This window comes from Trachinotus anak, unplaced genomic scaffold (genome assembly GCF_046630095.1).
Source record: "Trachinotus anak isolate AG129_WGS33_773 ecotype Australia unplaced genomic scaffold, CSIRO_AGI_Tana_v1 ptg000015l, whole genome shotgun sequence".
Taxonomy (NCBI): Eukaryota; Metazoa; Chordata; class Actinopteri; order Carangiformes; family Carangidae; genus Trachinotus; species Trachinotus anak.
In genome coordinates this window covers 6,669,595-6,681,781 of record NW_027273866.1, presented here as the reverse complement: position 1 = coordinate 6,681,781, position 12,187 = coordinate 6,669,595, and the positions used below count along the sequence as shown (strand labels likewise).

Genomic DNA, 12,187 nt, shown 5'->3' with positions numbered 1-12,187 from the left:
GCTCATGCCTTGTGTGCACCAATGCAGAGTTGTGCAACAGCAGAACCGTCCACTGACTCATTGCTCTCCACTCTGCAGGCTGCCTCATTAAACTTTCAGCTGAACAGTTAAAAACTCTTCTGCTGTTCGGTCCCAACTGGCCACAGCATAAGAGGGGTAAATTAAATTCAGTCTGTCCATTAGGTTTGAAGTCAGATGGAAGGATGGCATTTGCCAAGTCAGTCTGCAGCAAAGCAATGCAGCGTGGCCACAGGTGGTGCTTTGTGAGCCCTGACATCAGCCTCACAGGCTGTGATGACCCAGACTGAGCTGAAATATACGTATCTCTTTTTTTGGGTATTTTTATTCTTATTATTCTATCTGTCTCTCTCTGTTTTTGCGGCCTCAGTCAACTCTGGAGACGGCATCGACTACAGCCAGCAGAAAAGAGAGAACATCGGTGATCTGATCCAGGAGACTCTGGAGGTGTTTGAGCGCTATGGAGGAGAGGACGCCTTCATAAACATCAAATACATGGTGCCTACCTACGAGTCCTGCATGATCAGCTGAGGGGGGGGCCTTCACCTTAGACATTGCACAGACTCTTGACTTTACCCCCTTGCCACTCTTTTTATCTGCCCCCTGCCCGCATCTACATGAAACCCTTATCTTATCCCTTTTTATCCTAGTTTGCCCCTAATCTCAACATCACTCCACTTGTCCTCTTTTTCTGTCTGAACCCAAGGCTACGTCGTATGGTCTGTTTTGCTCCACTTCATGAGCTTCACAACCGCCCCCCCACAAGCTCTTTGGCATCATTTTTAAACTCTTATTAAATTCACAACAATTCACAAAGTATTTTCTGTCTGTATTTATCATTATAACTTAATACTGGAACAAGTTTGACAGAGCAAATTTGCCTGATTAAAATATGCCAGTATGTTTGATATATTATCCATTCATTGTTATTTTGTTATTTAGCTAGTTGATAAGTAACCCCTGATGCATAGTGATGTATATTGCAAACAGAGTTATGCATGACATACTCTTCCAAAATGTAAGAAAACATATTGATTTTAGAGTAAAACTTCAAATGCTATCAAATGCTCATCCCCTGTAGACTTGAACGTTAACTGTAAAATGTTTGCTGTTTGCTCCTTCATGGAGAAGCATTTTAATTTTGACAGCTACGGTAGATTCCTCTGAATGGTGACAAGATTTCAAGGCGGAAAAAGGTCAGAAACAGGTCCAGAGAAACCTCTCAAACCAATCCTGCAGCACTCCTTTTTGTGTTTTTTTTTACAGCCACCCTTGAAATATGCAGGCTATGGGTCTTACTCTAAAGATGGTCACGTAGATCATATGTGATATTTTGGAATATAAATATCAAGTACTTCATTTGCCTGTGCTGAAACACTAAACAAATGAAAGGTGTTATCTCTACACTGCAAAGCTTTTAATTGAAAAGGTGCTAATGCAGTTCTGAGAGGTAGAAAAACAAGAGTGATTCTAGTCATGCAGGTCTGTCTTTCCTGTGTTAGATCATAACGTCCTGTTGCACTGTGTTTTGTCTTGCGCTACAACTGCCTCTGCTTACAACTGGGGTGGTGTTTTGTATTGTATTGTAACACTGTACCCATTCTGTCACAAACCCAGCTGGAGACAGAGCCTGTCTAAACATGCAATGAAAGATGCAAAGGAATGACGACCGACAGCATTCCTCTAGACAAACACACACTCGTATGCACAGACGTTTGGTAACCATCCTTTGAACTCACACACCCCACAGTGATCTTAGCAAACACTTGGTGTGCATGCAGGCTTATTCGTGAGTGTTTGTGCATGACAGCATCTGTGCGGTCTTTTTTTTATCAAGACCAGCCAGTAACTCAGTAAGCATCTTAAACCAACTTTGTGTTCTCATGCTGTGCAGACTGAAGGTGCTCTCTCCCTTTATCCTGTCATCCTCTACTGCGTTAAAGTCACAGTGGAAACTTCTACCCAGACATAATAGAAGTTCAGCAATGGTGCCCCCCCCACCCACCCACCCACACACACGCACAGACACATACAGACACACACACACACACACACACACACACACACAAATGGACACACACTTGTGCATATACATATACAATCCTGTGACCCACAGGGGAAACATGGTGTAATTGATTTCTGACACTCACAAGGACACTTGCACCGTCTCTTATTGTAAGTCATGTCTCCAGCAAAAGCAACTTTACAGGCCTGCGGAGGAATCTATTCTCAAGCAGTAGACAGGTTCATAATGCTCATATTTCAACCTTAGCACATCTTGAAAAGAATGTTACTGAATAGGTGTTCCAGACTACTGAACCTGGCCGAGCGGCTCTCTGCCTGCTGCTTGATCTGTGCAGTGAAAGACGAAAAGGAGTGCAGTGGTCCCCTTTCAGCACAAAATACACATTTCACCTTAATAACTACGCCTGCATAACAAAACAAATATAGCAACAGTGGAGGCACATGAACTGCTTTTAAAGGGGGTACAGTTTCACCCATGTTCTCACTTGATGAACGGATCGAACTCTGAATAGCCTGTGGTTCTGTCGAACTGTATCAGTGACACCCCGCTGTCCCGCTTCACCTGTCCAATTTTACTGAGCCACAGGCTAGCAGCTAGCCAGCCACGGAAGGAGAGCTTAGAAATACAGAGGACAACTAGAAAAAGGACAAAGTGGCAAATATTTTTGCGAAGCTTTTTTTCAGAGTGCTTCAAATATTACTCTTCAGAACAGGACTCATCAGACGTTTTACTCGCACCTCCCATCTTTTCATCAGAGCCCCTTGCTTCAAGCTAGGGTACAGTGTCATACAGCCCATAATGTGCAGAAATTGCCAAGAGTTCACATCTTCGCACTTCGAGGGCTGGGGCAATCTGATTGCTTTGGCTCAATTAGGTCACATCACAGGAGCTAATGAGCATTAAATGTTAAATGGCATCCGTTTCGACCTCTTCAGGAACCCACTGAAGCTCATTAAGAAAGGTGACAGTCTGGAAAGGAACATCAGACTATATGGTCTCGAATCAAGAGCTGCATACACACACACATGCACAGACCTAAGCACACGTGACACACACATACACAGTAACAGCAAACAATGCCAAACAACAACACCAAGCTGTAATTGCTCATGCAAGTAATAGAGTCAACTGTGAAATGAACAGGAATGGAGGCAGCCAATGAGGTTATTTGGCCTATCAAAGGCATCAACGCATGACTGGTCCAGACCTACAGGCCGGAAAGACCATGCATGACATTACTTGAATATCTGCCGTATCTCATCCCGTTCTCAGACATGAAAAAATAAATTTAGCATGCAGCAGAAATTGTCCTGATCACCATATTCTGACCCTTTTCTCTTAGTCATAATGAGCAATTGATCATTTTGTGACTATGGGTGCCATAACATACACAAGGAAATAAATGGCTCCCCATTCAGTATATTTCCTCCAGTCATAGAACACAGGTTATAACATCATGCTCTACTTCCCTACAACAGATACTATCTATCGCAGATAAAGTCACATTATTATTTTCAGTTGAGAGCATTTCCGAGTTTTTTTTTCTATCCCTTGTCTATTGTAAAAGATCTGGCTGATAGCATCTGGGTGATGTTATTGACCCAACATGTTACTCAGCCATTTTGCAGCATCTCTATGCTTGTCCATTGCTTTTTTGCTAAATTTCCCTCACTCTAGATACAAACTGGAGAGATTAAGGAAATTTTGGCTTTGTTAAAAAAAAAAAACCCATTAGCTCCAATCTTGCTGATCTTGTTTCTGTGTCTTACTGCTCCTGTGTGTATATTCAGATGTGTTTGTAGTATAGCGTAAAAAACACTTTTTTATCACATGGTTAATGTGCATGCTTTCCACAGATTACAAGGCGGTGCGTTTAGGGTGCTACGACCCCACCGTTAACCACTGAGTGTGTAGCATTCTTGCACACCTGCTTTCGTCCTTACAAGAGTGAAATAGCGTTCTCTAATCCACAACCTGGCCTAATCCTCACTCTCCATTGCAACTGGACTCCAGGGGTCAACCCTAGACGATGTGGGGCCCATGGGCACTCACTCAGCTCCGGGGTTATTATTAGCCTAGCTAGCTCAGCCCTTCACAACAGCTGCCACTGCCCTGCAGCAAGCAATAACTCCCACTGAGGAACACATGCAAGCCATTTCACTGATGGAAACACTAAGCGCTGTACCGACATGGGACGATTTATACCCAGAATTCATACAGCCACAGAGATCAACACATTCGACCATGCAGACAAGTGTTTACATGTGTGTCTGGCTCGCACCCCGCAAGCTACTCCAGCCTTCAGGTTGAGCTGTTATCTCAGAGTGAACAGTGAGCTGGCTCCACGGAGCTCAAGTTTGTCCTTGTGCATCTCCGTCTCACCACATCACAGTGGTGGCAGGCCAACAAAGGCTTTTGTATCGCAGTGAGCTGCGCAACAAAAGCTACACAAGCACGCAGATAGCGTTCTGTTGACGGAGGGGAAAAAAGAGATTGAGAAAAGTACAGAAACAGCTGAGACTGAGGAAGGAAGAAAAAGACAATTATGGAAGAAGGAAGTCAGCTTGAAATATATGTGTGAGTGTGTGTGTGTGAGAGAGAGAGAGAGAGAGAGAGAGAGAAAACATGTTGAATAAAGAGGAAGACAGGGAGATATGTTTTGCCCGAGCTCAGAGACAGACCGGCAGTCCAAGATGAATCCAGCATGGAGAGAAATGAAGGGAAGGAGCGACTGTGTGGGCTGCCTCGAGATGGATGGATGGAAGGAAGTGGGATGTTGTGTCACCTGGCAGAGAGAGCTGTCTAGCTCCGGCCAGACCGGAGATTTAGGAGCAGTCAGCTGCAGAGAGAGGAATAAGAGACCAGAGAAGAGGACGAGGAGGTGGAGAAGGTGGGGGGTGGGGGGTGGGTGAGTGAGAGGCAGGGCTACCATCTAACCCACTTGTTTATCTGGTTTTCCCCTCACAAGTGAAAAACAGAGGAGAACTGAAGGGACAACTGGCACTCAACCACATCACCACGCTCTCGTAGCTGGACTCACAAGTGCCAACGCCCTGCTTTGCGTTCAAAATCGAATAATTCATCCATAAGGGTCACATTTATGATCAAAGTTGGGTTGCGTGTTGCATGTTGTGATGTAACCCTGTGTACAGTGGGAGAATTTGTTAAGCATTCAGGAAATCTTTATTTGTCTTCCCCTTTATTACATCCTTCCTTTTTTCCTCTGTCCCCTTCTTCTTATTATTCCGATGTTACAGTCTCAAAAGGCAGATTGTTAGGACCAGCAATGAGGGGATTGTGCTGTGCAACAGAAATAAATGCCCCCCTGGGAATGATTCGTCTTGTTCATGTCTGCCTAGCGGACTCCAGGGACCGACTGAGCATGTGCAAGACAGGACAGCACAATGGAGATTTATCTATCTGCCTCTCCATATGCCAGGTGTCTGATTCACAGGCTTAATTCAAGAGTGGTGGAATAATGTAAACATTTTGAAAGAGGAGCTCATATTCTGTTTTCCCTGTGCAGTCCTCTGTAAAGCTCCCCTTAAATATTAATAATGTTTGCTAAAATCTCACATCCTGGTTCACGGCTTAGGTTTGTATCTGTGCTTATGTGTGTGGTGTGTCGGTGTGTTTAGATCCCAGAGCTGGCCACACCACAGGATCAATCCTTGTCTGAACAGATGTGATCAATCAGGATTCTCTGCCTCTCTCCGTCTCCCACTTTCTCTTCCTCTTCCTCCTCTTCCTCTCCTATAGGTCTTATCGCTCACAAACACTCATTTCTTTCCCTGCTACGGGCTGGCAGGCACGCACAAACAGACGAACGAGCAAGTAAACAAATACAGTAGGAGCAGGAATGGACCCACGCTGTTAACAAGTAGCGGGGACAGACGTAGCATCGGCTGGACTTCTTTAAGCTGTATTGACACTGGTGTGTTCTCCACAAGGGACAGAATGAGGAAGGAGGAGTGGGTGAAACGTGTTTATCCTCAGTCTGTGTAAGAGTCTCTCACTGTAAAATAGAAACTTGTGCTTTTGTGTGTCATTTCCTCCTGTTGATTGACGATCAGCAGGTTCGAGGTGAGAATCTGGAGGTGAAGTTTTCCCATCACAGCCTTCTATCACAAATGGCTGCAGCTGCGCCCCCCTCTCCCCCTCCCCAAAATCACCCTCTCCCCTCCCGTCTGTGCGACAACAGGCAGACCAACAGGCATTTCCATCACCAGATTGCCAAACCACTGGAGCATCTAGACTACAACACCCAAGGTGACCTTTAACAGAATAGAGAATGGTGGATAGAAGAGCGGGAATGTTGCAGCTTCAGCTTGAATTGTGATAGATTTTTCCTCATGCCACTCCACAGTGTAACACCCCAGTAGCTTCTCCCATACTTCTTCCTTAGTATGACTTGTAGAATGTGAAAAGTATGCACACTTTTCTCGTGTGATGAATAAAACTTTTTAAAAAAAAGTCTATAGTACTTACATTCTTGTCACTCTTCTTGAAAGTATTGTCTGTATGGCATGCGTACATCTTTTCTTCATCCACTTTTGGGATCTACTTTCCCTGCTCCCACAACCACAAATAGGCCAAAGACCTGTGGAAAAATACTGGTTTAAAAATATTGGTGTAGCTCCACCAGTGAAATTAAAATATATCTTTTTGTATGCCTTTTGCCCTTCCTTAACCCTGAAATCCTGTCAACAGGTAGGTGTCAAATAAAACATGAACAATACAATTATTGCATAATTGTATTGTTCAGTTATACAGTTACAACATAATTATGCATAACAACCAACATTTGGCAAGAAGTGCTCTCCATGATCACCTATTAAGTGTTTTAGTGAAGCCCAGCTCAGAATTTAGTTGTTTTCTCATTTAGGTATTTTTCAGTTTTGTTTTTTGTGTCACACAACTGAGCATAGGCCTGTGACCATGTGAGCACTGGGATGCTGATCAATCGTTGGATTTTATAATTGCAAAGTCATCTCACAAAGTAAACATTTAACAGACACAGCTAAATGGCAACACGGTTGAATGTCAATATTGCAATGTAGCTATAGTGACATTTAAAATGAGCGCTCTCGAAGACATTTAGAGGTCCTTAGTTTTACTAATAACACCACAAGATGAAACCAGCGGGATCATCCCACCATGTCCCACCGTCACTTTCACTTACACATCCTTTCATTGTCTGCAATTCTTACTTGAGGTGTTTTAAGACAAATAAATAATGTTCAGTGACTGACGATAACATACTCATGCATATTATTCAATATAAGCGCACAAGTGTGAGCGCAACAGTGCATGGACACATCCACACGAGCAATAGTAGGGCATTTGTCATGTCGTGCGGATGATATGAGTTAAAATGAATAATAGGTGCATTATGTATTTCTCTGCATATGCTGTGGTGGCTAGAAGGACATTTATTTCCGTTCCCACCTTCCTCAAAATGTAAATGACCCAGATTCTGCCAGCGCTTTTTCCCCACAGTCCCCAAACTAGTAATTCAAACGAAAAAAGGAAAGATGTTGTTCTTGTTTGTATGTATGTGTTATCGGAGCCTGTGGGCCTCTGTTTGCCTCCTCCAGAGCCACAGCCGTTATCGCAGACAGCCTTGCCTCGACAGAGTCACCAGCTCCCACTCAATTTCCTGCGGCTGTGGCCCCTTAGGCAGGTTGCAACCAGCTACAGGGCCCCTACTGAGGGCCGCATTGTTTCCATTAGCATACTTTCAGTTGTAAACCCAGGGCACTCTCCAAGCTCATTGTGAGTGAGCTAACAGCCTCTCTTCAAAAGGGGCTAAATGCATGTTCATTAATTATCTGGATCCTTGTTAATTGGATTAATTGTTGAATAGAAACCATGTTATTAAAAATGACGAAAACACAAGGGCAGGGGGAGCAAAAGGGGGGATTAATATCGTTTTCTGTTTACTCTCAGGCTGTCAGAAGCCACAAGCATGCGCGCGCACACACACACACACACACACACACACACACATACAATTTAGGTTTGCTCTGCTTGTCTATTGCTGTGTCTCTAACTCTGTGTTGCTATTTCACACACATATCAACACACCCACCGAAACCATATGTGACCCAACCCAGAAGAATGAGCGCTAGGCAAGGTGCAAATTACCATGCGCACCGTTGGAGATAAGAACTAAACCCATTTTCAAAGCTCAGAATAAATGCCAGATTCTTTTTTGATGCAAGAAGACTGTGACTTTTTCCATCGCTTATATTCAAAGAATAAGGGAGGAGAAAAAAAAAGAACCATAAAGTCGACACCATGAACAATTTAGCTATCTCCAAGTCATATGAAAAATGCGGTCCCTCATTCCCTCTGCCTATCTATTTACGCTTATCCACCAAAATCACTTATCAGTGTTTGACTTCAAGGGATGTGTTATCGTCCTGACTTCAAGATACTGCTGATACCGCAGACTGTGTGGACAACAGGACTAATATGACATGTCCTGTGTAATTGTTGGCGGTGCAAATGACAAGCCATTATGTAAAAACCTTGCTATCTGTGTTTTCCTTTGGTCACTGGTTAGAATTATCGCAATCAAATGGTGAATACCAGACACTCCAGAAGACAACAGACATGCCAGCAGGGCATTTGAGATATTAGACTGTTAAATCCAAACAAACAATATGATTTTCATGTTGATATGCAGTGCATGGTTACAACCAGAATCCAAATTGACATAAACGATTAATTATTGCTTCTTCACTGAATGATCTGGTCTTAAATTTTTGAGAGAAGTGACTTGATTCCAACACAGATGAGGACAGCAATTTATAAACTGCATTTTTGCCTTGATACCAATGTTTCTGCAGCCTTTCTCAGTAATCTAGCTCCAGTAATAATATAACAAAGCTCATCAGACCTGCAGAAGCCTGTGTAAAATCTTTCAAGATTAATGACTTCACTTTTTTAAGATTTTGTCTCATCTGAACCAGACTTGGTTTATTCAAGACTCAACTGAAGCTCCACAATAATTATAGTAATAATATACTGTAGCTATATGTAGACGCTGGCTGAAGGGCAAAGAGGCAGGATCCAGTAAATGCATTGCATTGGTTGTTAAGGCAACTGTATCTGTCTTCTTCCTTTGATGTGGAAGCTCCTGTCGCCTGCTGCACTCCCAAATGCTGTTATCTGGGGCTGGAGGACTGATTGCACATGTTTTTGTGGGGATATGTGTGATTTTTCTTTTTTTTTGGTGTGTGTGTGTGTGTGTTAGTAGCTTTAAAGTTTGTGTGTTGTAAGTGTGTGGTATATGTATGTGTCTCATAAGTTAAGGATACAACAGCGTTATTTCAGCCTAATTAAACTTGTCCGAAGGCATCACCAGATGTAGTTGATCAATTTATTGGACATGTTGCACACATTTTGCTTGGAAAAAAAAGCTTGGACTTGTTTTTCTATCCTCCATATCAACACAGTGGCAACAAACTTAAGCCAGAAGGTCATGGTGCAGCTGTTTGAGCATTCATGCACCCGGTGTGGGGACTACTTTTACAAAGACATGAGTGGGTGAGCAGCAAGCGGACAAACTGAATGAGGGCCAAGGTCAGGACTCAGATTTTGCTGGGCCCCTCTCAGCCAACAGCTGTTAAAATCAAAACATACCAGTTGTGGTTTATTTTCACACTAAGCAGGAAACCGGAGGTAGCTGGTTTGTGTGTGTTCCATTGATCAGGGATGTTAATCTTCTGAGGATATGTAGAAAGGTCCTCCCAAGGACAGGACAATGAAAAGGCTCTATTGATTACCGGAGCGTTGATCAATCGGTCCCAAGACAGATAACAAGATGTACAAGTCTTGAGTAACAATAGGCATTTTGTAAGGTAAGGACTGCACCAGTTGATCTTTTTTTCATATTTCAGCACCAAAGTGAAGCCTACTTATGAAATCTGTGATCGGTCTGATTCGTAGGCTGGTCTTGGCAAGTGCGCTACCGCTGTCACGCACTAACCTTGTGTATGAAGAGGAAGGCTGAGCGCACATTCAACCTGCATATGCCTGTGCAAACCAGATCACTAGTCCATACCAGATTAGCAGACACATACATGTCACAGTTAAACCAGAGAATTACACCAGACCTCGTAAAATCTTAAGTGACAAATAAACAAGGAACAGTGGTTTTGAGAAGTCACTGTAGCAGTCTCAAGTAGTCAATCTCCCTATGAAAAAGTTCATGCAAATTAATGCATGGCTTAAAGGGCTCCACACCCCAGACACTCAAAATAGGGTTACTGTAAGATTTGTAATTCCTGCTACAACCCAGGTCTCTAATGGAGGTAAAACAGCTGAAAGTGGCAGAAGGGTCATTAGTTGAAGGAGCAGATCTCCTGGACAGATTTGCAAGTACATATCATAATACATAATGCAATAAGAAAGACTAGCTAAAAGGGGAATGATTCCTGTGTTGGTTGGGTGTAAATTGAAAAAAGGATTGACCTTGCTGTCTACACAAAGATATAGATAGAAACTAAAGCCTCAGGTGAGTCCACTCCACTTTACACAAGTAGCCTGTGACACACTGGCTACTGGTTTTTACCCTTTAAAGTCAAAGCTGAACAATAACAAAACTACGACCAAGCTCTACGGTGGGACCCACTGTTAAAGTTATGAGACATCTGATGAGAGTGCCACATTCTTGTGGAACAAAAAGAGAGTTTGGGGCTCCACATTTTAAATGATATGACGTTGCTATTAGCGAGGAAAGGGAGAAAGGAGCAAACGTGTGCTGCTCGGTGTTGACAACGCTTCTGGGGCATCGTGTGCATTCCTGCGCACTGCGCACCATTGGCCCGAATTCCTGTCGCTCATTCCACCGACCGCTCCGCCCCGCCCCTCTCCCTCGGATCCGAGCGCTCATTGGCTCTCCTGTTAGTCCCCCGAAAAGCTCCGCTGGCCAATGGGCGTTGAAGAGGATGGACCCTTTCCGGTGGAGCAGTCTCTCGCGCCTACAGTTGTTGGAATCGAACGTCCCCGAGCGCACACGGCGCGCGAGTCTCTGGAAGGGAGATAACGGTTTGTGTTTTCGCCCCCTCTGCACCCAGACCGCAAGAGCGAACCAAAGCTGAATTTTTAGGGGGGTTTACAGAGTCTTCTGCTCACTAGGAGGAGGGAAGCGAGGGATTGGAGCTGCAGGTTTTTTTTTTTCTTTTTTTCTCCTTTTCCCCCCCAAAAAAAGAGGATTCTGCTGTGTTTCGCGGTGGTTTGTTCTTCGCTCTCGCCGCAAAAATGATGGTCGGAGAGGTCGAAGTGAAGGAGCGACCGAGGCCGAGTCCCGACTATTTGATGCAGTTGTTAAACGAGAAGAAGCTCATGACCAGTTTGCCAAATCTCTGCGGCATCTTCACACACCTGGAGAGGCTTCTCGATGAAGGTAAGCGGGCAGTCTGGAGCGAAGTGGAGGGGGTGGGGGGGCGCCGGGGAAGGGGAAAGCGTGACCACGGCGCAGTCCGGTGTCGGCACGGCTTCGCTGGGCGTCCCCGCTGTGTAACGTTAGCGGGACCCAGACCCACTCACTATCATCGGGCTCCCCGAGATTGTGCTGACCGTGGCAGGCGTAGAAACCTTTACAACTTCCACTGAGCAACACCTCACATCCAGTAGTACCCTGCTTGAGTTTGTTTTACCCTGGAGCACAGCCAGATGTGGATCTGAGAGTTGTGCTGCTAGCGTCAGGCTCCCCCGGAGTTTGTTACTGCACTCTTGACTTCGAGGCTACGAGACGAAAACTTTCTCACAGTCACTCAGAAAAATCTGAACTACGTATCACTGTCAAACTATTCAGAAAAAGTGTTCACAGAGAAGTTTCGAAGCCCACCTGAGGTTAATCAAATGTCAGCCTCAATTTATTTAGATGGGGCCCTGATTCCACATGTTCCAGAGCAATTTAGCTCGGGTTAGCCACATTTTAAGCTAGCGAGCCTGGGTGTCTGCGTTCCGCTGAACTCTCCTGGAGCCAAAACGGTGGCGTTAATTTAGCCACTGTCTGTAAATAAAGACGTAACCAGCCTCTGCTGCGTCTCAGACGTGTGTCAAGAAGTGTTACAAGGGTTGACTTTCGCTTCCCTTGTTTCTGCTTCGAGGGTTGTGTGAGTTGTTGCC

At 44.4% G+C, this 12,187-nt stretch overlaps 2 protein-coding genes across 10 annotated transcripts in view; both read left to right on the top strand.

The window, feature by feature from the left end:
• Positions 1 to 926, top strand: part of pacrg (PARK2 co-regulated) — a 122,116-nt gene extending 121,190 nt beyond the window's left edge. For both annotated transcript variants that reach the window (XM_071498025.1, XM_071498029.1), the window contains one exon: positions 389 to 926. In XM_071498025.1, coding sequence (XP_071354126.1) covers positions 389 to 549 — 161 coding nt within the window. In that variant the 3' untranslated portion in view covers positions 550 to 926. The remainder of the gene's footprint in view (positions 1 to 388) is intronic.
• Positions 927 to 11,040: 10,114 nt separating this feature from the next.
• The window catches only part of qkia (QKI, KH domain containing, RNA binding a), a 72,216-nt gene continuing 71,069 nt past the window's right edge, over positions 11,041 to 12,187 (top strand). For 4 of the 8 annotated variants that reach the window (XM_071499138.1, XM_071499134.1, XM_071499136.1 and 1 more), the window contains exon 1: positions 11,178 to 11,459. In XM_071499138.1, coding sequence (XP_071355239.1) covers positions 11,315 to 11,459 — 145 coding nt within the window. In that variant the 5' untranslated portion in view covers positions 11,178 to 11,314. Of the gene's footprint in view, positions 11,460 to 12,187 lie in introns of all 8 variants that reach the window. The other 4 variants (XM_071499139.1, XM_071499137.1, XM_071499135.1 and 1 more) reach the window with 3 other exon arrangements.